The sequence below is a fragment of the Schistocerca serialis genome, chromosome 5 (genome assembly GCF_023864345.2).
Source record: "Schistocerca serialis cubense isolate TAMUIC-IGC-003099 chromosome 5, iqSchSeri2.2, whole genome shotgun sequence".
Taxonomy (NCBI): Eukaryota; Metazoa; Arthropoda; class Insecta; order Orthoptera; family Acrididae; genus Schistocerca; species Schistocerca serialis.
The window spans coordinates 693,737,628-693,762,400 of NC_064642.1; the positions used below are offsets into that span (position 1 = coordinate 693,737,628).

At 41.3% G+C, this 24,773-nt stretch overlaps 1 protein-coding gene across 1 annotated transcript in view; it reads left to right on the forward strand.

Annotated features, from left to right (window-relative positions):
* The window catches only part of LOC126482181 (hemicentin-2-like), an 865,734-nt gene that overhangs the window by 770,016 nt on the left and 70,945 nt on the right, over nucleotides 1–24,773 (forward strand). Inside the window, exon 13 of the mRNA XM_050106159.1 lies at nucleotides 8,661–8,667. Coding sequence (XP_049962116.1) covers nucleotides 8,661–8,667 — 7 coding nt within the window. The remainder of the gene's footprint in view (nucleotides 1–8,660; nucleotides 8,668–24,773) is intronic.

The following is a 24,773-nucleotide window of genomic DNA, read 5'->3' on the forward strand; positions in this document are numbered from 1 at the left end:
TAACTGGTCATTCTAGAGTTATGTTCGTATGCCCGCCATTTCCATCGGGTGAAAAGTGGCGCCACTATACACCCTCGGATCAAATGGCAATACACTTCGCTAGTTACAAGTCAACCGTTCAGTTGCTTGACCCCGCAACTATTTTCTCCGTGGCTCATGTATTTGTCACTGGCTGCTGGATTTTATGTGGTACAATATTCTGCAAATCACCTGAGCAATTAGCACTGCAGCCACACGCTCTCTGAAAATAACGATCTAAACTAATCTTTCATACAGCCACAGGATGCAGGTGTAAAACATACACTACTTCGGAGCGAATGGACAATTTTCTAACAATTCCAACTCTCTCGCTTCCTGTCAACAGCGTTGACCATACATAGTAATTGTATTGAAAGTGAAACGTCAGGAAAAAAGATTATACAATTTTAGGGCAGAGTAGAATCAACAAATCACAAGGATACGAGCAGAAACTTGTCACACCTCTTTTTTTTCATTTTCATCGATTACAAAGTGCTTGTGCAGTGGAAGGGGCGGGATTTGCACGCCACCTGTTTATGCCACATTAATTCTTATTCGGGCTTCTCTTATCGCTAGCCATAATCACTCGCTGAGTAATTATTGCGGATAAAAATCTATGTATGTTCAGAATTTGAGAAAGTGGCCCACCACAGCTCGTCAATATTGGAAGGACGTTAAGATTACCGCCAAGAGCTGCTGATAAATTTTATTTACTTTACAATCTGTTTCGGTTCACAAACCATCATCATAGGCCTTTATACCAAATGAAAGAAGTTATAAAGAGCATTACGAGATTAAACTATTACAACCCTGTTAACCGTTGAAAATGGCCTCGATACCCACAATTAATTAAATGTCGCATACTCACTGATATGCATTTATCAAGTTGTATTAGGCATCATAAATCACTGGTGTTAAATAATAAAATCTGTGAGATCATCACAGGGACAAAGGGTACTACACACAGAATGATGTAACCAGTTCTGATCAAAGAAAATCACAAAACAATTCGGTAAACTGGCTTTTTACTCAGGTACCCTTTTGTCGCACAGTGATATAAGTAACACCGTGAGTCATGTACAGTTCCACACAATGCCTGTATTCATGTTGTAAAGTCAGAATTAGCGCCAGGTACGAAGGCGTTCTACATAGTAGTAACTGCACAGCTGATTCACCTGTTGAACCAAAGATGATCTAGAGATCTGTATACGTCGTTAGAGAAAAGTGACAGTTATAACAGATAGCAACATACTTGTGTTAAGAGCACAGTTGCGGTGACAGAAACATGATACATAAAACAAACGATCTACATACACACTCAGACGCCAGTGTGATACAATCTATAGCCATGTTCAACATGCCCACTGGTGCCGTGATACAGCGACTTTAGAGGAACAAACCCTACTTCAGCCGACAGTAGTTGGGGCTACAAGAAAGCAAATCTGAAGTATGATAACTCTCCTGCTCCACACAGAATTAAATGAAATAAATGTGGGTCCCAATAACTTAATCGAAATGGTAACATAATGGACAAATACCAAATAATAAGGCAGTATACTTGGATATGGACACGTTACGAGTATGCTGGTAGTGGTACAAGGCACATGTCCGCTAATATACTGTTAGCTCAAATACATTACATTGTCACTGATTAACGGAACAAGTACATAAAACGTGCGACCAACCTGAGCTGACAGAATATTTTCTATTATTTGTACAAGCTGATAAACCCATTGATTCAAGGCCAGATACATACAACTGCATTCGTACAAGAACTGACTGAATACATTACGATAAACCACATGTAAAACGCTTTTAATACAGACTATTGATTTGACCAACATCTCACGTAAGAAATTAAAACAACAGTTGCCGCTTATGTATGACCAATACAAGTCTTTACACAGTAGCAAAATCAGTACGCTGAATTAAAACCATGCTCCACAGAGTGTGAACTAATATAGGATCACTAAATTTTCCATATTATATCACATGTAAATAGAGCTCTTGGGTAGGCTGACTGTGCACCAGAATCAATCTTACCAACAGAAAATCAGGTGCAGGGCATGCCAACATAACCATGCTCAGCAAATTATAAAGTAAGGCACCATGGCAAAACAGATACTGCTGATACATTCACAGCTATTTTTAAAATGAATAAAAACAAAGACACAACATTCTTTAAACGATGCGGATGAGGTAGATGGAACATGTGTAGCAAAATTAATATTAAGAGCGTTAATATGGATGTCGCGATTTTAATCATGACATGCTCTGGAGCATATCTTTGAAGTTCGACATAAGATTCCTGTATTTCAGGTTACTATTTTCATTAAAAATAAGTAAATGTATGTAAATTTCCAGTCTCTTAAGATATCCATGCAGCGGTACTGTCAATGTTCTACATCAGTTCTAAATTGTTCTTCATACTGGAAACAGAATAATTCTCTTTTTTCAGTCGTAGAGAGAATGTGGACTGATTTTTATCGTTTCTGACAATATGTTCTTTGTGTCGGAGGCGTATTTCCCTTCCAGTTTGTCCTATATAGAGTTTACTACAATTGCTGAAATTAATTCAATTTACTCCTCACTGACTAAACTGGTTTATCGATGGTGTGTACTATAGCATTTCTTATGATGTTGTTATTATGGAAGGCTTCTACAATATTAGTATTACGAAAAATGTACTCAGTTTCATAGGACAACTACCCGATATATGGAAGAGTCACAAACTTGTTTTACTTTCTTCAAATTAGCCTATATTTTTAGTGTAATTTCGGTGTTCATCAAGCTTCATTTTTCTGTTAAAAAACGTCTGTGCTGTGTCAGAATTAAATATAGTAAATCTTCATATACAAAGTAACGTGTATAACTCATCTCGTCGATTGTCATCCGAAAAAGGGAGCTTAATTATTAGCCGTTCGACTACCGCACCTGCCGGCCGGAGTGGCCGTGCTGTTCTAGGCACTGCAGTCTGGAGCCGAGCGACCGCTACGGTCGCAGGTTCGAATCCTGCCTCGGGCATGGATGTGTGTGATGTCCTTAGGTTAGATAGGTTTAAGTAGTTCTAAGTTCTAGGGGACTAATGACCTCAGCAGTTCAGTCCCATAGTGCTCAGAGCCATTTGAACCATTTGAACCATTTGAACTACCGCACTGAAAAAGTCTTGTTTATGTTTCGTTGAGTGCCGAGAAGACAATCGGATTTTTCTTTTCCGAATATATTGAATTCCTTTTTACCGTTAGCATTTATTATTCTTTTATCTAAAATGTTAATTCTATTGCTTACTTCGATTTCCATTGTAAATATTAAGCTATTATGTATATTAAAAAACAATGTGCTGTGACGATCACCAATTTCATTCATATGCCATTTCGGAGACTTATGGTACCATCTACGTACCTTCCTCAGTATACTACTTTTTCCATGTCGTGTCTGTTCTTCAAAAAATTAAATTTTGTTTCTAAATATTTTCATCTGAAAAGAAGAAATTGTAGGACAGTACAAATGTCAGTTGCTTAATAAGTTCTACGATTTCCGCTTGTCCCAGTTTCTCACTTCTTAACAGATTATTTCTGATGAGATATTTTCTCTTTTCTACAGGCAAGTTTACCTCGTATTCTGTAGCAATCTTGTTCAGCATGATGAAACAGCAAAGCGACTTGACGAAACTGTAGCGGTGTTATCCTGATCCTGGTTAGACTTAAAGCCACCCAAACCAAACAAAATGGCTCACCAATAAATGAAAAGAGCTTACATATCGGCCATTGGAGTCTTGGATATGCTCAATAGGAAGAATATCCAATAGGACTGAAGACCAACCCCTTTGGCCTCTAAAATTTTAATCCTGATGCAGTTTCATATACATCTCCAAATTCAGTTGGCTAGCGCTTGTACAAATGGGCCTGCCGAGGTGGCCGAGCGGTTCTAGGCGCTACAGTCTGGAACCGCACGACCGCTACGGCGCAAGTTCGAATCCTGCCTCGGTCGTGGTTGTGTGTGATGTCCTTAGGTTTGAACCATTTTTTTGTACCAACGGAGCAGATTACTTGGGCTGTGGGAGGTCGGTGGGGATGCGTTATAGTCTTAGAAGCTTTACGGAAAAGCAGACGTCAGCCAATACACTAGAGCCATGATTCTCATTTTTTAAAAACTTATGAAGCATTCATTTTCTGCCTGTAATTAATTCAGTGTTGTAGACATGTATCTGCCGTATACTGAATATAGATATTTCCAGAAACTTTCCGAATTTTTTAAGCTCGGTAATATAGTTACCAGATGATCATGCTAATATGTAGTGTTTGTCAGACCGTTAGGAGAGACTGGCGCTTTTTCTCGCTGAAGATACGGTCCGGCACTAGATACTGCAGTCGATTAAACAGATATACATAATTTGACAGTAGCTTAATGTAATGTTCGTACGGGAAATTGTAGGCATCAGTACACCATTTCAAGCCATGTAAACACTCAACAGTTTGATATCGTCAGTAAATGTCGGAATGTCAGAACGGTGTCTCAGCTGCGGTTTTATTTATTTAGAAATGGTCATCAATCCAATGGAGTGTCCTTGTGGGTTTTGAAATGCTCATCTGTGGAAAATCGTCAAGTGTGAAGAACCACTCAAAGTTTCCGACAGGTCACAGGACAGTAGAACAGAAAAAAAAATCTTTAGTTTGCAAATGTGGACGTGCTTGTCTTATTTCCCCTTACTCCAGGGAGAATGTATAGCCAAATTCTTAAATGTAACGCTTGGTAATGTTTATTAATTCATGATGGACTTACATTCGCAGCTCGTGGTCTCGTGGCTAGCGTTGCTGTCCCGGTTCAAATGGCTCTGAGCACTATGGGACTCAACTGCTGAGGGCATTAGTCCCCTAGAACTTAGAACTAGTTAAACCTAACTAACCTCAGGACATCACAAACATCCATGCCCGAGGCAGGATTCGAACCTGCGACCGTAGTGGTCTTGCGGTTCCAGACTGCAGCGCCTTTAACCGCACGGCTACTTCGGCCGGCTGCTGTCCCGGGTTCGATTTCCGGCCGGGTTGGGGATTTTCTTTGCCCGGGGACAGGGTGTTTGTTTTGTCCTCATCATTTCATCCCCATCTTCATCATTTGTCACAATGGCTCGATTGTATTGTGTAAAAAAATTGGACTGTGAAATAATTGGGACTTGGTACGGGTGCAGATGACGCGCAGTTGAGCGCCCCACAAAACCAAACATCAGCATCATGGATTTACGTCGATGACGGTGCGCTGTTGAGTTGGAGAGACGTATTATCACAACGCCGCCACAGGTAAATATTTGCAGTGATGCTAGAGTATACGATGTCAACTACACCATTTTTCTCTGATTATATCAAAGTCTTTATGCTGATTGGAGTATTAATACAATTACAAATGTAATTTTTTCGTTAATTGCATTACTTACAGGTATTGTTTCCTTATTTTTCCGTTGGAATGCTAGCTATGTTAACCTGAAGTCCTGTCTGTAGTCGTACACCCACATTCAGGGTACAGCAAACGCAGTTTTTCCAATTTTCGAAACCATGATCATGTGGTGATCTTGGAATCCTTCTCTGGAAAACTGATGATTGTACTCTAACTACGAATAAAAACAGCTCTGTTTCAATAATAAGAACCGTAAACGGAAATTGTACTGGAAGTCAAACAAGAAAAGATTATAAAGCAGGAATAAATACTGTAATCATTTTAAAATTATCTTCCGTGAGGAAATCATGTAATAAACAACACGCACCCAGACTAGAAAATAACTTAAGGTAATTTCTTAGCAGCATACGCGCACTGCAGCGAGTGCTTGAAATAAATCTGATCCCAGTAATTTTGACGCGGACGGAGTTAATCGCAGAAAATGGGTAAAATGCATTTGATACTATAGCGTTTTAACTTTATATTTCGCAGTGATATGAGCCTCGACTTTAATTTAATTACAGACCTGAAAAGCGAATCTCCATTTGAGCCCCGCCGAGTCTCGCGTATCCACACGCACCTCGGCCGGCGCGAAAATATTCATCCGCAATTTTCCGTACTGCGTACTTTTAGCTGATGAAATTCCGCTAATGCAAAAGCGCAATCAGTATTGTTTGCTAATCTATTGCTCGCGAATATCCATTTACTTGCTATAACAATGAACAATTGTCGTGGCGAGCCAGAAAATTGCCGCGATTACCATACAGAACGCGTTTATTGCGCTCGCAGTCCGTACTTTGAGCGGAATTAAATTCATTAACTGGCAAACGTAAATACGGAAAGGGGCGCCACTGGTTTTTGTCCATTCGCGTGGTATGTAATTAACGAAGATTTTATGTTTCGCCACTGTAAGCTACGGCCATAAATACTCTACGTTAAAATGAGCGACAGGAAAAGAAGTACTTTCCTGTGGAAGTCAGTGCTTGCTTACAGCACCAACGTAAAACAAAGATTTTTCCCTTGATATCTTTGTACACCCTATGTTGTATTGACAGTCTGAGAATAACAACTGTCGTCCAGCGGAAATACTACACGCTAAAGTGAAGAATACAGAAGTAAAAGACTTGACTTCACTCTTACAGCGTTGGTCTGTTTCTGAAAGTTAACTGAGTCCTACAGGGGTACCAACTTCCTCAAACGCATTTATATTCGTACTTATAGTGTGCTCTCGTTTAAATATCCTTGTGCATAAGCTGCCGCATAATTCGGAGAACATAGTCTATTCCTGAAATTTCTGACATTCAGACTATGTCCGCTATAAGCCGCTTTATTCCTTTCGTCTCTGTTAAATGTGCTCTCTCGTTCAAATCTTGCAGTCTGCTACTCGTATCCACGTGTTGTGCACAACCTTCTCCACGAGAAGTCAGCAGTATATTTATTTTTCTACGCTGTCTTATTTCAGATTTTCGTCTGTTCACACGACTAACGACTCTGCTCAATGATATTACTATTCAACTTATCGGTCCTTTTTAATGTACCTGTAGCAACGGATGTAGCGTGGCACCAAATATTTTGGTTTGCACTTTGCCTATGTATCGATTTCCAGTACACTGATCGTTCGCATAATGGTCAAGCTTGGAAACTACAACACTGTACAATTCTAATCTTACATTTAGACATAATTTAATTGCAGCGCACTGTTTAGATACACCATAATATACAGTATTAGTAGTATAAGTGGAGATTCATTTCCGTACTAATAACTGTAGCTGTTACTAGTAGTACATTGTTGAGTTGGCTACTAGCTTCATCTGAGAGTGGCGAAAGCGAGCCATTAATCGTTATTTTCCTCTGGGCAGCAGGTCAGATGCTGACGTGTGGACGCATGGAGGCGGAAGGGGCAGTTTATACTAACAGGCGTGGTCCACTTTGTGGGACAGCTATGACCGTACAGAAAACATCAGGTAGTGAATTACCTGATGTGTTTGCGGGAAGACTGTTAGAAGCAAATAAAAGACAACGAACGCACTGGAGTCGATACATATTTAAGTACCGATTATCAAACTATATCCACCTATACCCCAAACACGCTTCACCGATACTTGTTAATGATTCTCTGAACGTCAGTACCTCTTCATCGTTTTTAAACTGTGACATAAGATAATAGTGGTCCTGGGCACGCCTTACTATTAAATACATTTCAGAATCTCTGTGGCCCTAGTGTGTAACTCAGCTTTCCAGTGTCTGCCGGGGTTCTTCAAGTGGATTCCCATCTCTTGCGTTCACAGAAGAGGCCACAAGTAGCTGCAATTTATTTTCAGATCTCTAAGACTCTTTCTCATCTCTTATTTCGATACCGAAACCCGCAGTCTCCAGTAGCTCTGCCGCAAATATATAATTATTTCTGATGCCCCTCGATAATTGAAATTTCAAGTCCCATTAGATATTGCACTATAATTTCACTTCTCTCGAGCACTTTTTTATTTTGTTTTACTTCCTGCTTGTGAAGTCGGCACAAACAACAGAACTTTCTTATTGCGACGATGGAAATAAATGAGAGGGAGAAGAGGATTCTGGAGTTCTGCTATAGGTTTCACCTTATTGTAGCGAACACCCTCTTCCAAAATCACAAGAGAAATTATTTTATTTGAAGTAGCCCGGAGGACAGCGGGAAACATCAGTTGGACTGGGATATCGTCATAGCAGGGTTCAGAAATCGATACTGCAAATCGTACCCATGTACAGACGTGGAGGATAACGTAGTAGTGACGAACCGCGTATTGAAACTGAAGAGCGTGAAGAAAAAGTAGTATACGATAAATGGTGTCTAGCACAGATGAAAGCGAACTGGAAGTCCTTTGAGGCGTAAGCAAAGGCACTGAGAGTAGTTAAGTGAAAGAGATGTGGAATATAGAGACAGGTCAAATGAAGGCGTGACGGGATACGGTGGCCATATGAAAGCAGAGGAAGCCACGGGTGTCAAAGGAAATATTGATGCTTATGGATCAAGGGAAAAATATTACTAATTAAGTGTGATCACAGCAGTATGAGATGATTATGAATTAAATTAGCGGGAAGTGATATCAGGCATTTTCGTAGTAGATTTGAAAAGCATTAAAAATAAATGTGTAAATCACCGAAGTAGTCTAACCGATCTACAGAAAAAGTGGCGAAAGCGAGCGATTAAAGAGGTGTTAAGCTACGAAAAGCAGATGGAAAGTCGCTGTTAAATGCACAATAAACTGCAAATAGGTGGCAGAAGTATAACGAAGATCTAGAGGATGAAGAGAATGCTCCGAAACTCTGATACGAGCAGAAAGTTGATATGGGAGAAATTAAAGATTTAGTAATGCGAGCCTCGTGATGACTGGGTGTTGTGTGATGTCCTTAGGTTAGTTAGGTTTAAGTAGTTGTACGTTCTAGGGGACTTATGACCATAGCTGTTGAGTCGCATAGTGCTCAGAGCCATTTTTTAGTAATGCGATTAGAATTTGACAGACTGCTGAGTTCAAGCAAGTCAGTCAATGTCGATCAAGGATCTACAGTCTCACTGAAACTTGTGGGAGGTGTAAAGTAGAGGATTATTTGAACTAGAGTGAAATACGAGTGTTTTCTATTATATTTCCAGAGCAAAATTGTCATCGCATTACCAAAGAAGTAACCTTCGGATAAATGTGAAAACTCTTATGACGATCTGTACGATACGTCACGCTTTTAGACGGCTGTGAATAATAATATTCACAAAGACAGTCTGAAGACGTACTGAAGTACGGTATGTTCCGCTTTCTGTGGAGGACATGTATTAGAGACAGAAATATGCAGTAAGGATAGATAAAATAATGACGAATTGCTCCGCATTAAAGATGAAAATGACACGGTAGTGGAAAAAGTGAAAGAATTGTTCTGACTAAAAAAAATTATGTTATGTAGGATGGTGGAAGCAAGGAAGATATCAGAAGTAGATCAGTACAGGGGACGCACCTCTTCTTCAGTAAAATATGCAAGCCGATGTAAGATATTAATGCGGAGATGAGGTAGAAGTTTGTGAATGTGAATGTCACTAGCACAGGTTTGAAATGTGTACCATTGGAAATCCAGAAAAGACGAAATTGCAAGCGTTTGAGATGTGGCGCCTTCGACGATTGTTAAAAAGAAAATAGAAGGGTAAATTTCGAAATGAAAAAGTAACAAAATGTGTAGATGAGAGCACAAGGCTACAAACTTCAAGTCATCTGCTACAGCATTCAGGAATCATAAACATTGCTCTGGAATGTGCAGTTTCGGGATACTCAAAGTAGATAATAGAACATGTGCGTTTAACAGTTAGTTGGCCCACAAATACTGCAACTGTCACTCCATATCCAGCATTGTGGCACTGGAATAGCGTACCGCTTTCCAAGTATATCTGCATTCCAAAGGCATCCGCCTGTACAGCGGCGTAAAAGCAAGCCACTCGGCGTTTGACGATTCATTGGACCAGCTGTTGCTTGTCCGCAAACTATGGGGTGAGATAAAATCCTATGAACACTGATTTCATGGTAAATTGTGAGGGAATACGACGAATGCTTGAATTAGAAATTCTCAATTTCACTGCAGAAGTGCAAACGTCATTCCAAGGGGAGCGTCTGACGTTCACCAATGGGACTAAAACGAAACTGTTTGTATTGCCTTGACTCTTTCCACATCAGTACACCATCCAATCTGTGAGCAAATTATTTCGTTCTTGCACCATTTTAGTGTAATGTCATTCGTGGTGGATACATTCAGTTGCAGTAAGGCAATGACGCTTTGGTCTTATCCAGTCATCTTCGAAATACCTTAACAACCTGTGTAAACTAGCCAATGGTTCCACAGTTTATATACAGGGTGTCCCAGCTATCTTGTCCACCCAAAATATCTCTTGAACAACAAACGCTATTGGAAAACGACTTTCACCGGTATCAATGTAGTTCTGGGGCCCATGAATGTACATATTTGAAAACATTCTGAAACGAAAGCATATGTGTTTTTTAACACAAACTTTTGTTTTTTTTAAATGGACCTCCTATATTTTTTCTTCAGCAATCCATAGCATGAAAAATCACATACACAATGGCGTTGATTGCATCGCAATATTCCCATTACATCCCGAGATATTAAGACGCGAAGTTGACGCTTGAAACACCCGACATGCGGTGCTAGCGCACGTCCTGAGGCTCAGACGTGAACCCCATGCTGCCCGTAATCGCAATGTGATTGACATGCGTAATCACACTTCCATACTTATCAAGAGGTCCGGAACGAATAATACGGTCTGCTTCCATCCTTCAAGAAAAAATATAGGAGGTCCATTTAAAAAACATAAGTTTGTGTTAAAAAGCACATATGCTTTCGTTTTAGAATGTTTCGAAATATGCACATTCATGGGCCCCAGCCCTACATTGATACCGGTGAAAGTCGTTTTCCAATAGCTGTTATTGTTCCAGAGATATTTTGGGTGGACAAGATAGCTGGGACACCCTGTATATCATCTCCATACTCATGAAACTGCTACAACCGCCTCGAGAAAACTAATCGGAACATCACGCAATCGCACAGGACCGAATTTTCAGTTCTTGAAGGTTTTCCGTAATGGAAATAAAACTTTAGTGATCACAAAGTATAACTGATTCTAGAGCGCCTCCAACACCCAGGAGTATGGCAAGCCGAGTTTTTGACTCTGCGAGCTCCATCCACATGTTGAAATTCAGGTCTTTCTGCCAATTAGGCTATGAGCAGAATGCAGGGAATTCTATTGCAAACTGCGTTCTCCGCTAATAATCCTCCTGTGTCAAATACAGCTTCCTGCCGTGACGTTTCGCAAGTCTATTCCCAGTATGTGCTAGAAAACACGTGTTGCCATAGCAGTCACTAGCCGTAAAGGAATGAAACTAGAATTTCAGCGACCGATAAATCCTAATACAAACAGTGACACTTACACCAACTATGTTAAAAGATGTTTCGTATGATATATGCTCGAAAAAACGTTTATCGATGATCCATATTTAGAGAGCGAACTATTTGGAATAGGCACTTCACTTTCTATCAAAGTTAACATTGCGCACATTTCTTTCAGAGGTATTGATGTGTCTAAATAGTTGCTAAAATTACATACTCATAGTTCGTGGACTGCTGCATGTCTTTTTACTGATTTTATTTGTATTTTTTGTGTTGATACTATTTGTATAAAAATCTATTTTAAGATGTCCTTTGATTACGAGAACAGCGATAATTTTCTTACTGCTGAACCCCAGACAGGCGATAGTAGGTCGCAAAAATTTGTCTCATTTCTATTCGCATTTTTGGTTTATGAAAACGTACAGACCTGAATCCTATCGCCTGATTTTATGCTGTTTTCCTCACGCTGCTTATGTTTCTCTTCACTAGCCCATCGAAGTAGTCACTCCCTTTTTTATCAAACTAGCTAAGTACCAAGCATTTCCGTTTTGTTAGTACAGGGGTAGATAACCATTTTTAACCTACTGACCCCTTTTGTACCTCTGTTAGTAGTAGAACTTTCTAACCACCTACCAATTCCACGTTTAGGATAATTTGAAAAGGATGGAGGTAACGTTTTCATAAAATTTATAAAGCAGAGTTACAGCAAGCTAAAGCATATAGTAATAATTACTTACTAAAAACTTTATGTCGAAATATTAGGAATACGTAATGACAATGTTTTTTAACCCCCGCCTAACTACTACCGCCATGAAAGCAACAACGCCCACTTGTGCACAGTAGAGACCATGTCGACTAACACTCTATCAGTCCATCGTCCCCTTTAGTCCATATCCTCTTTCCCCCTCTGTCCACTTCCTCTTCTTTCCACGGTGTGTCCATCTGCTCCTGTCTGTCCATCTGCCCTTCCACCTTCCCTGCACATCTTCTCATCCCTCCATCCATTTCTTTCTTGTCCTATTCTGCAGCTATTTCCTAATCTTTCCCCTTTCTCTCCACCCTCTCCGCAGTCCTATCAGTGGACATCTCCTTACATCTCCCTGAACATCTCTAGCACATCACCTTCTGTCTCAAAATTGTCACTCCCACCCCAGTAGCAGGCTGGACGTTCTTGTTGTTGTTGTTGTTGTTGTTGTGGTCTTCAGTCCTGAGACTGGTGTGATGCAGTTCTCCATGCTACTCTATCCTGTGCAAGTTTCTTCATCTCCCGATACTTGCTGCAACCTACATCCATCTGAATCTGCGTAGTGTATTCATCTCTTGGCCTCTCTCTACGATTTTTACCCTCCACGCTCCCCTCCAATGCTAAATTTGTGATCCCCTGATGCCTCAGAACATATCCTACCAACCGGTCCCTTCTTCTTGTCAAGTTGTGCCATAAACTCCTCTTCTCCCCAACTCTATTCAGTACCTCCTCATTAGTTATGTGATCTACCACCTTACCAACACATTATTCGTTAAAAAATTTTCTACATCAGTCACTGGTTAGGAAATACTATATGACAACAACCACGTAGTGCATGTTTTGAATTATTATGGAGGTGAGATTTTATATCTGACTTGACGCCTTACGGTCACGTATTTTAACGTTCCTCTCCCGCAACATGCAACCCATTTGTCCATATTTCCTTCTGAAGACGACGTTTTTATAAACGTTGAAGCTATGATAAAGGGGTTTTCATAAACATTCCAATTTGCCACTCATTGTCTGTTTACTATTTCTAAAAGAAGATAGTATTTGTTTGTAGATAGTAATTAATGTGTGTACCACTTTTGGTTGAAATTGAACCAGGGGTGGAGAAGGAGCTTCCTACCCACGGCTTTGCCACAGTACCCGAAAGTCACATATGTTTCACATGTAGTTAACGTATGTATACGTATATTTCACCTGTATATCTGGCAGATTTCGTCCTGCAGTTTCGGTTTCAGGTGGTACAATATTTATTACGTCTGTTTCCTGAACAATGTATCGCACAACTCTGTAATTTTGCAGGTACACTCAGGAGTACGTATGGACACTTTAGGTGAAATTTATTGCAACTAGAGTTAGCAGCAAAGACGTAATAAATTAATCCGTCATGCGTGGTGCAACAGTTTTCCATGAGGCGCAGAGTTAATGATATCATATCTCCTGAACTATGTGACGTAAAACGATATAATTTCGTTGGTACACTGAAGATCATTACTAAATACAGTCTGCCAGACTAGATGTAAAATGAATCAGTTGTACAGAAGTGATAACTTTAAAAGTCTTGCATGATGCTGTAGTTTTTCACACATCTCAGTGTTTATAACGTCATCTCTCCTGAACTATGTGGCGTATAATGATACAATTTTGCAGGTACAGTGGTATATGTGAATACTATATTCAAAATATGTGGTGAATGCAGTCAGCAGTGAAAACATAATAAATTAAAACGTATTGCTTGATGCGGTAGTTTTACGGCATTTATCTATTGAGCGATAAACTTTTGTCCTTTCATAATTTTGAGGCGGTTGTCAGCGAGAAAATATTTCTTAAAAATTTGAACTTATGTGTAAAGTTTGTTGCAACTGACTAAGTGCTCTCATTCCCAGCCACTGGTTGAATAAAGGAGGAGAAGATTCGTGTTTCACACCCTGTGAAGGAACCGTCCCGGCAGCTCCCTTAAGCGATATAGGGAAATAACGCGAAACCTAAATCAGAATGGCCGAAAGCGGATCTGAACCGTCGTCCTCTGGAGTGCTAGTCCAGTGTGCTAACGACTGCGCTTCCCTGCTCGGCGGTGCAAGGTGATTTGTGTACCAAGTCTGATTGAAATCAGTACAGATCTTTAAAAGGGGACGTGGAACACACATGTATGGATTTTCTTTATTTTGTTGTGCAAAAGAGTCGTCTGCTAAGATGCTATAAACCTGCCCTTCATATCACAAATGCTCTTGTGTTCTTTTTTCTCCCTTATTCTGTGCTTCACATCTGCGAAGTCACTCTGACACACGGTCGCGCAAAAGGTGACGGCAGATTGTGATGTATCATACTGATTTTATGTGTTTTTTATCGAGAATATTGCACGTGGTGGATTTTCGGTGTATCCTTTATAATGTATTATTTGACAAGGATACTTACACATGCTATTTGTACCATAATTAAATAGAAAAGATGTAATGAATTTTAAAGGTATACTTTCGTCATTTTTGAGTAACATGAATATAAAATCATTTCAAATTAATACATTATTCGAACTAATCAAGGTCAAACGAATAATTGCATTCAGTTTAACGCCACGTATTCACCGTTCTCAGCTAGGGCGGTGCAGTTTTTTGCGGCAATGAAATTGCGCGTGTCGCCGCAAAAGATCAGTATTCCGCTATTCCGTGAAATGATCAGAACGCTGAACTGTAGGGCAACAAAAGATAATTACGCGGTCCTTGTTTAAACAAGCGCCACGCTCGAGAAGAGAATTCAGTAAATGGTGATTGGTATCAGTATATCAATTTATTTTAATTGAAGCAGTGGAAGGCAGCACATAAAACGCGCTTTGGCGCTCGGCACACGCGATAGTGGAAGCGCAATAACCCTGTTTGCAGACGGCAACAGCTGTACTCACACAGAGCGCGCGTATATCAGCTTCCTGTCGATACGGCCAGTGTGCCGCCGTTTACCGAAGGCGCTCCGATTTATGGTAGCCTGCACAAATTCGCGGCCGTCGACACAAGGAAGTGCACAGTTCGGGGCAGGCCCTGCAACTGCATATACTCCACCGGACATCGAAATTTGCAACACAAATATGATGGCAAAGAAGACTGGCATGAAGTCTACTACGTGTCTGCACATGCAAATAAATAGCAATTTTAGCAAAAACGTATAAAGCAGGAAGGAGTACCGCCATGTACATTTTGAAACTAAGAGCAGATCACTCATCCAGCATCTTATTCAGAAACCACATTTGTATGTTGGATGAATGTAAAAAGATAGTTCTATGTCGTAAGTCAGCTTTTCACAGCGGCAAGATCATCGCCTGTCGAGACTTCTGCGCCGGCCAGAGTGGCCGAGCGGTTCTAGGCGCTACAGTCTTGAGCTGCGGGACCGCTACGGTCGCGGGTTCGAATCCTGCCTCGGGCATGGATGTGCGTGATGTCCTTAGGTTAGTTAGGTTTAAGTAGTTCTAAGTTCTAGGGGACTGATGACCTCAAAAGTTAAGTCCCATAGTGCTCAGAGCCATTTGAACCATTTGAGACTTCTGCTCGTGTTAATCGGTATCCCATGAGTGTCATATACTTATGGTATCGACAGATGCACAACGGATATAATCGATGCCATACTCTACGGCCCCTACCGAAAAGTGTCCGAAATGGAGAGATACATTCATTACTTGGCAGTGCAAGATCGTACACCTACGTCAGTTTTCGCGACAAAGGTAAAGGACTACTTTGCAGCAATAAAGATATTGACAAGGACAGGGCAATGACGTCACAAGCACCGTGGACTGCTAACGCAGCGAGCATTCAATAAAATCTTCTCATTTTAGAAGTCACGTCAGTCCGAGCGAAACACTCGAGCGTTCGATAGCTGCGCTTGCCATCGTCATCTTCAGTTAAAAATCACTGACTACCGGAGCTGGCACGGTGTTCTGCTTATACAGTGTCACTCAGCTGCCCCTACCTCTGGGTTTTATGCAACCTGCAACACCTTCAAATATTCTCTCCCTCAGTACAAGTAAAGAATTAGTCCCACGGAAAAAGAATTGCGACATTTTCGTTGCTTTTCAGCTAGAAGCTGTATTTCTGAAATTATTTAACAAAAGCATAGAAAACTACCTTCAAATGCGTTTTCCTTGAATAATACGAAAAATGTGGCCTCCAGCACAAACGTATCCCATTATAAAATTTAACTATGTTAAGTTTCATACAGAAAGATACAGTTCATTTTTTTTTTTTTTTTTTTTTTTTTTAGGACTAATAGTTTGCATGTAGCGAGCAACAGAATATGAAAATAAATAAATGTAAATGTCGTGTGACTAGGGTCTCCCATTGGGTAGACCGTTCGCCTGGTGCAAGTCTTTCGATTTGACTGCACGTCGGCGACTTGCGCGTCGGTGGTGATGAAATGGTGATTAGGACAACCCAACACCCAGTCCCTGAGCGGATAAAATCTCCGACCCCGCCGGGAATCGAACCTGGGCCCTTAGGATTGACATTCTGTCGCGCTGACCACTCAGCTACTGGTGACGGACAATATGAAAATTTGCCGGTGACATTTGAAGGCGCTGCTGGCTGTCTAAAGCCAAGTGGTAGGGGCAACTGAATCATACTGCAATACAATGGGAGCATCTTAAACTTTACAATGAGGGCCAGAGCAATGCATACACGGAAATCAAGTTGGGCAGCTTTTTGAAGTTCCGTCTCACCACAGGACTTGGGCCCAAGGAAATATGGGCCCACAATAGACTTGTGACGTCACATTAGTTGCCTAGCTCAACAAAACACCATGAATGCTCAGCTACATCCAGGGCCAGACAGGAAACTGGCATGTGAAATAAAAGGTAGCAACACGATATGAACTCTGCCTCATGTTGTCGAGAGGTAGAAAGTGGTTAGACACATAACTATGAAGTTTTAAATTGGTGTCAAGTAGTAACTCACTTCCTGTCAGTCGCAGCAGCCCGTAAGAGTTTTAGTGTTACGTGCGTGTGTGAAATCTTATTAGACTTAACTGCTAAGGTCATCAGTCCCTAAGCTTACACACTACTTAACCTAAATTATCCTAAGGACAAACACACACACACATGCCCGAGGGAGGACTCGAACCTCCGCCGGGACCAGCCTCTCAGTCCATGACTGCAGCGCCTAAGACCGCTCGGCTAATCCCGCGCGTCTTTAGTGTCACGTACTGTGATGCATACCCTGGGGTCTTTATATCTTGTTGGACATGTGCAGGAGAGGTGGTGGGAGAAGACAGCGTCACATTTGAATCGGCCGTCCCGTTCCCACGGTGGGACGGAGCTGCTAGGAGTTGTCCAGCCCGCCTTCGATGCTTGTATCAGACCGACCCTCTCTGAATGGTTCCAGGCACTGCCATTGCACCTTTATAAGTAGAATACCATGCCAGTCTGGTGCAGTCAACGATTTTAAGCCTTATGTCTATGGCAGAGACAGCTGTTGAAATCTCGAGCGTTTTATTCAAAGTAACGCCGCTTGTAAACCGAGAAGATTTTGTTGAAGCATACCATCGTGAATGACGCCGAGGGCGCAGCGACCATAACTGTGACATCGCTTGATGGGGGAAAAGGGTGAGACGTACCAGCCCAACACTGGACACTCAATTGGTTTCACTTTGGTTTTTCAGACTATTCTTGGCTCTGTGGAAGCTATGGGATTACGACTACGAACGTTGCCGGATTGCATTCGTCATCGTCATATCCGATGGACTGGGCTGCCACTGGCTGCACACCAAGGTCACCTCTAATTCGCATAGCCAGTGATTACTTGAGCAGCCGTTACATTTCTCAATGTGTTAGAGCCGGTGGCTGGATCATATATTCAATATTTCCCTGAGGTTGCCTCTCATCAAGATGATAGCGAAAGACTGTCATGCTCTTCTGACCTAACCACTATGCTGAAGATGTTCGACTGGTACCCTGTCCACTGTATGCTCCATAATTATTCCCTTCGGAAATGTGTAGTCATGGATTAGAGAGAGTCTGACATGCATCCAGTTGTCAGCCACCACGATTGAACTCTTACATACGATTGAAGGAAAGCGGACTGATATGCCCGTATCTGTCATCCAACTTCACTTTAACATGTTGCTCATTCAGGTTAGAAAGTTCGATGTCACCAGACGTGACGCAATAAAATTTCGCACACTGTGAACTCTGTCTATGTTGGCTACAAACGTAAGCGTATATTATTCCTTCAGTACTGTATATGTAAGACATTTAATTCTCTGCTACCCTTCTTATTGTAGCAATTTCGGTATCCAGCCATTTATATTAAACAGGGAAGTCAAATAAGGGTTCGTATTAATCGACTACGTCTTTATTTTGTCTAATACACAGAGGAGAAGGTGCAAAGTCGGACACAGGTGTAAATATGGGCAACCATCCTCAAAGTGATATGGCAGATGCTGCAGATTAGTAGCCACAACAGTGAATTGTACCAGTGAGCAGTTGGAATATTGCTTTTAAGTAATGTGGGTGCAGCGTCGGTTATTTGCTAACTGTGTTTGTTTCAGACTGTTAACCTGTGTTAGGTGTGTGAGCGTCTCCATACGATTAGATTAAGGTAACTTGATAGTGAATGCTTAAATCAGTATCCCAAGCTACATTTAAAAACACATCCACGTCTTTAGTTACGCTCGCCTTTGGGTTTCATGTAGTAGTGGCCGTCTGGCCTACGTTGAGTTTCTGTACATAAATGGACTCTCGTTTAAGTAACACAATACTCCCTCTGGCCTTAAAATGCAATTTTTCAGTTCAAAATACATTCTGCCCAAACATAAGAGCAGGACCATCACTCGGGGACGCAAAGTAGCTTGTGCAGTCCTTACCAATGGAACTCCACACAAGCAGCAGTTGAACAAATCGTTTGAAAAATGTACTGTCAAGAAGAAGTCGAGACTTTCCCGGGGCGGGAGGCTGGCCAGTGGGCAAGGGTAGGAAGAGCAAAGGCCTTCACAAGAAGAAAATTTCACCTACTTAACAATTCGTTTCTTCTCCAAAATCCTCTCGTTGTGGACAGCAATAGCGGCCTGGGAAGTCACTGACGGGAATATACCAGACGAGCGATGAAACCTGCACCTTTGGTGATAGAAAATTCTCTCAAGAGAATTGCGGAGAAGTGTTGGTTCAATATGTCAAATGCCAAATGTGGACACTCCTAGATTCCACCTGGGCTGAAGGTGCCATTAAGTTTTGCGATTTCTGTAAATAAATTTTGATTCGCTGTTCTTTCAAAATGCTTAAATAGAGAAGCTGCTGTCTGTAGACTAGTCTAGCATGTGTAATGTTTTAATGCAGCGTTCTTAGAATATTTTAAAAATTTCTCTTTTTCGGATGTGGTTAATATTTGAACCCGATATTTAGTGGTATTTTACAGGTTTTATCGTGATTTTTTGTTTTAGAACTGATACAGTAGATATTGATCGATGTTTCCCTCCTAACCTCTAATAAACTTGTTATAATTGCTAATGAGAGTAAAAATCTGGACTTTTCCCAAAAGAAAACATCTTCAAGAGGAGAACATCCATATTTACACCTTTCCCGTTAGCGTTGTCTATGTTTAGTGTAGACGAACTTCAACACGAATGGAAGAACTTAATAGAGCTAGTTTGAGGACAGTCTAGAAAATCAGTTGTAATAATGAATGAAATTTTCACTCTACAGCGGAGTGTGCGCTGATATGAAACTTCCTGGCAGATTAAAACTGTGTGCCGGACCGAGACTCGAACTCGGGACCTTCGCCTTTCGGCGGGCAAGTGCTCTACCAACTGAGCTACCCAAGCACGACTTACTCCCCGTTTGCGGTGACATGGCTTTCTTTCAGGAGTGCTAGTTCTGCAAAGTTCGCAGGAGAGCTTCTGCAAAGTTTGGAAAGTAGGAGACGAGGTACTGTCAGAAGTACAGCTGTGAGGACGGAGCGTGAGTCATGCTTGGGTAGCTCAGTTGGTAGAGCACTTGCCCGCGAAAGGCAAAGGTCCCGAGCTCGAGTCTCGGTCCGGCACACAGTTTTAATCTGCCAGGAAGTTTCAATTGTAATCTTGCTTTGTCCAGGCTCTTATTCGGTATTACAGGCCAAACACATTCGTGATTTGGAAAAATTCTGGTACTTTAATTATTTTTTGACCGGATGCTCTATCCCAACACCCGTCAGTTAGCGTACGTGGTGGAAATCGTTTGTGCCGTTCGTCAGAGAATCCTGCAACTTTTGCTCAGTTTGTTATAATTTTAGCAGGTTGTGTGTCGTATTTCCTGAGGATGAGAAAAGGAGCCGAGTATCAGTCCAAACACACCCAACTGTGTTATGCCGTTCACGGCAACCTACCCATGGGGCAGTAAATGCCCTCTCCGGTTGTTGCTAGTCTGTGACCAATAGTACTTTATGACACAGTCCGTTACAAGTAGTCCATTACTCGTTCTCGGATGGCAAGCACAAATGCGAAGGCATTGTGGTGCACTTGGTGCACAAGACAGCGATTTTTCAGTGTGGTTGCCAGACGTGCTCGATGAAAGCCTTGATGAAGAGTTTGGCTGTCCTCATGTTCGCATGCAGTCCAGCATGGGGCCACTGTCACATCCAAATACGCAGCAAGACTGGGAGCTGCATGACTTGACCATCTCACTAAATGGAGATCCACAATGGGGCTCCTTTCAAAGGCTATCCGGTGCTGATAACCTTGTCTCACACGAGTATGGCGCATCTCCTTCATGTCTGCCGCTGTCCACGCCTCTCATATCCCCTACCATACTTGGTAACAACACTAAATATCGACAACACTAGCGTACTCAGGCCACGGATGACAGCAAATCTAACCATTTACATATCTACCAATGGTGTTTGTATCTGAGAAGCTGACTCGACAACCTATCATGTCTTCTTCGTGATTCACTTTCTTCTGTCAGCCAGTGTTCACTTGCTGACGCCTCAGCAATACCGTGGCGGTCCTTTTTCTCAGTCCACGAATTCGCAGCATGTCCAAAAAATATTGAGAGAGCAACAGATTAATGCTAAATTGTAAGAGAAACTTGGAAATACAGCCACAGATGCTTTACTGAAGGAAGGGTACGGTGATAAATGTATTCCATGTACTCAAGTTTCTGAGTTGTTTAATAGGCTCAAAGAGGGACGAAAACAGACTTAAGAGGAGTCACGTCTAGGACGAAACTCAATGCCAACAACGGAAGAAACCATAGAAAAATTAGAGAATTTATTCCGAAAAGGCCGTCGACTATTAATGCACCTCGACAAAGAAACAGTTCTGCAGATTTTACATTTTCAAACGAAGGAACTTTTTTTTCAAATACAATGCTCTAGAGCGTAACGTCTTTCAAGTCGTTTTCGGCTAAGAATGGGATCCATGTGTCGTAACATCTACCCTACTCCCCGAATTTTGCTCCATGTGGCTTTTTTCTGTTCGAGATAGTGAAATCAACACTGAAACGAATAGTTTTTAGAAAGCTGAACCCATGAAATAACAAGCGGCGGAGAACATTGACATGCTTTCGGAAGATAGTTTCAAACACTGCTTTCATCGGTGAAAAATTCGAATTGGGCGGTGTAAGGACACTGGAGTGGAGTATTTTGAAGGAGGTAATGTGGAAGTTATAAAAAAGTAAAAATAATGAATTTTATATAGTTGGTCTATTTTCTTAACTGAACTCCGTATATTCATCAGGTAATCGTGAACGAAGGCACTTAACGACTTCCAACGAACTTTGGACATAACTTCAAAGGTTTTGGAAATTTTTTCCCGCTAACATTCCTCACAAAATAATGAAAGGGAAAAAGTTTATCTCTTACAACAGTCTAGAAGTTCATGTAGTAAACATTCAGCGTCATGTATGTTTTAATTTGTTACCTCTTTACTACTCTCTATTTACTTCAAAAGTTATATTATTGTGCGACTCGTAGTTCAGAAGATATGAATTCATAAACATAAAAACGCTTGGAAAACTAGCTGTTTCATACATGGGAGTTCGATTCTTCAAAGGAGCGTTGATGAGAAGGAGGGCTGTTACTGGTGCGTTGTTAACAGAAAATGTGACGTGTTTATAAAAGAGCGTAAGACACGAAACTTTTATGAAAACATTGGAAAAGGAAACATTACATCGAATTTACCTCTCTATTGGGTGACCATTAAATCTAAAAGGTCTGTCAGCTCCTGCGCTTGATAGTGCATGTCGTTTCATCGTTTTTTCTTTTAGCTGTGTACTTAATTCTCTATTGTCTTGAGTTTTAACTTAGTCGATTGTTTTCAGAATGATCCAATAAAATCTCTTACAGATTAGTCCTCATTCGAAAGTTGTTACACATTATTCTATTGAAATAAAGTGATCGTATGGCAGTTTTGGTCAGGGCATCCATTTGGGATTGTGCGGCAAATATTTTTATTTCACGCTACTACGGCAGTTCGACCGTCGGTGAAATTATGATGAGGGCAACACAACAACCAGGGAATAAAATCTGCCATCCGGCTAGGAATCGAACCCCAACCCCCTCCTTGGCAATCAGCTCGACTGACCTCTCATATACACAGTTATGTTAGAACAATTAGACAGCAAAATTTAACTAAGGAGCTTGGTGCTGCAGTATGCGACATTATAGGTATAAGAATTTCAATGCACCGTAGTAGAATAGATCATCATGCACTCTGATTACATTGGTATACTTAGATTAAAAATTATAGTCACGAAATATCTAGAAAATTATACACGAGTTGTAACGGAGTGTTTAACTCGGAATGACGCTTATTGGGTTGTTATTGAAATTATTTTGATGACAGGCAGGTTGTTTCCATTGAATTCCAAAAAACTGATTCTTCGCTTATATCTGACAGGATAATATTTTGGTTCTTAGAGTTTACGGAGATTACATGTGTATTATAAGTGAATCCGTATTCTTTCCTGCCCAAAAAGCTTATAAATAATCGAAGAAACAAGTCTTCCTTGTGATGTGACGTACGATCTAATGGTTTTTCCCGAGGAACTACCACGGAAGACATCTTTCTCCACACCGTGATGCCTCAGTACATTCCACGAAGGTGAACTAGAAACATTCTACACCACTGACGAGAATTAGATATTCACAAACATTAACTGATATTATAGTTATGCTTAATGCTTCGGTGATGATTCTGTAAAAGAATGTAGCTACAGAATCTAAAGGAAGGGAAAGAAAACTGTACAGTATGTGACGAAAAGTTTCAGGACACATATATGTAATGCGGGATTAACCAGTAGATGTCACGAGAGGCGGAATCGCAAGTGTAAAACGAGAAGTGATGAGTTATCCTGTCAGTGGAGGAGCAAAAATAACCAAACTGACGAGCACTATAGAACGTGGTTGTATAAAGTGACATGCATTTAGAAGAAGGAATCACCCGCGAATTCCACAGTGCTACCAGTATTCCAGTTGGCGCAATGACTGTGAGTAGCATTTTAAAAAGATTTTTATACAATGGCCGACTCGAAGTCACTGAGGTCTCCTTGGCAACAGCACATAAACCACCCACCTCTGTTGTCGACTCTAAGCAACTCTTGATGTGGTGTAAAGAGCAAATCAGCTGGACCGTGATTTTTAAAATGTTTATTTGACATCACAAACGGTCGTCAAGCCACTGTCACTAATACAATAAAATTTTAAAATGTTACAAATCTAGTGTCGACGCACTGAGCCGTCATTTTCAAATGTAATCACAAACCTGGGAAACAGCATTAATAATTGCATCCACTGTTCTTTCAAATATTACGAAAAATACACTAAAACCAGTAAACTGAAGCAAATGCAGTAGAAACGGGTCACAAGACGCCATGAGAATTGTTGGTTGAACATTCATTTCACACTTTGATCCAGTGTACATGAAAATTGGACAGTGAATGATTGGAAACGAGTGATTTTTAGTGATTATGAATCCGACTGGAAAATTTGGATTGGGCGAATGCAGGGGGAACGTTACCTGTCATCATGTATAATGTCACGAACAAACGGCGGAAAAGGTGGTGTTAGGATGTGCGGGTGTATTTGTTCAAATGGATGTGAGCACTATGGGACTCAACATCTGAGGTGATCAGTCCCCTAGAACTTAGAACTACTTAAACCTAACTAACCGCATTCGGGAGGACGACGGTTCAATCCCGTCTCCAGCCATCCTGATTTAGGTTTTCCGTGATTTCCCTAAATCGCTTCAGGCAAATGCCGGGATGGTTCCTTTGAAAGGGCACGGCCGATTTCCTTCCCCATCCTTCCCTCACCCGAACTTGCGCTCCGTCTCTAATGACCTCGTTCTCGACGGGACGTTAAACACTAATCTCCTCCTCCTCCTAACTAACCTAAGGACATCACACACAGCCGGCAGGAGTGGCCGAGCGGTTCTAGGCGCTATAGTCTGGAACCGCGCGACCGCTACCGTCGCAGGTTCGAATCCTGCCTCGGACATGGATGTGTTTGATGTCCTTAGGCTAGTTAGGTAGAAGTAGTTCAAAGTTCTAGGAGACTAATGACCTCAGCAGTTCAGTCCCATAGTGCTCAGAGTCATTTGAACCATTTGAACATCACACACATCCATGCCCGAGACAGAATTCGAACCTGCGACAGTAGCTCTTTTGCGGTTGCAGACTGAAGCGCCTAGAACCGCTCGGCCACACCGGCCGACG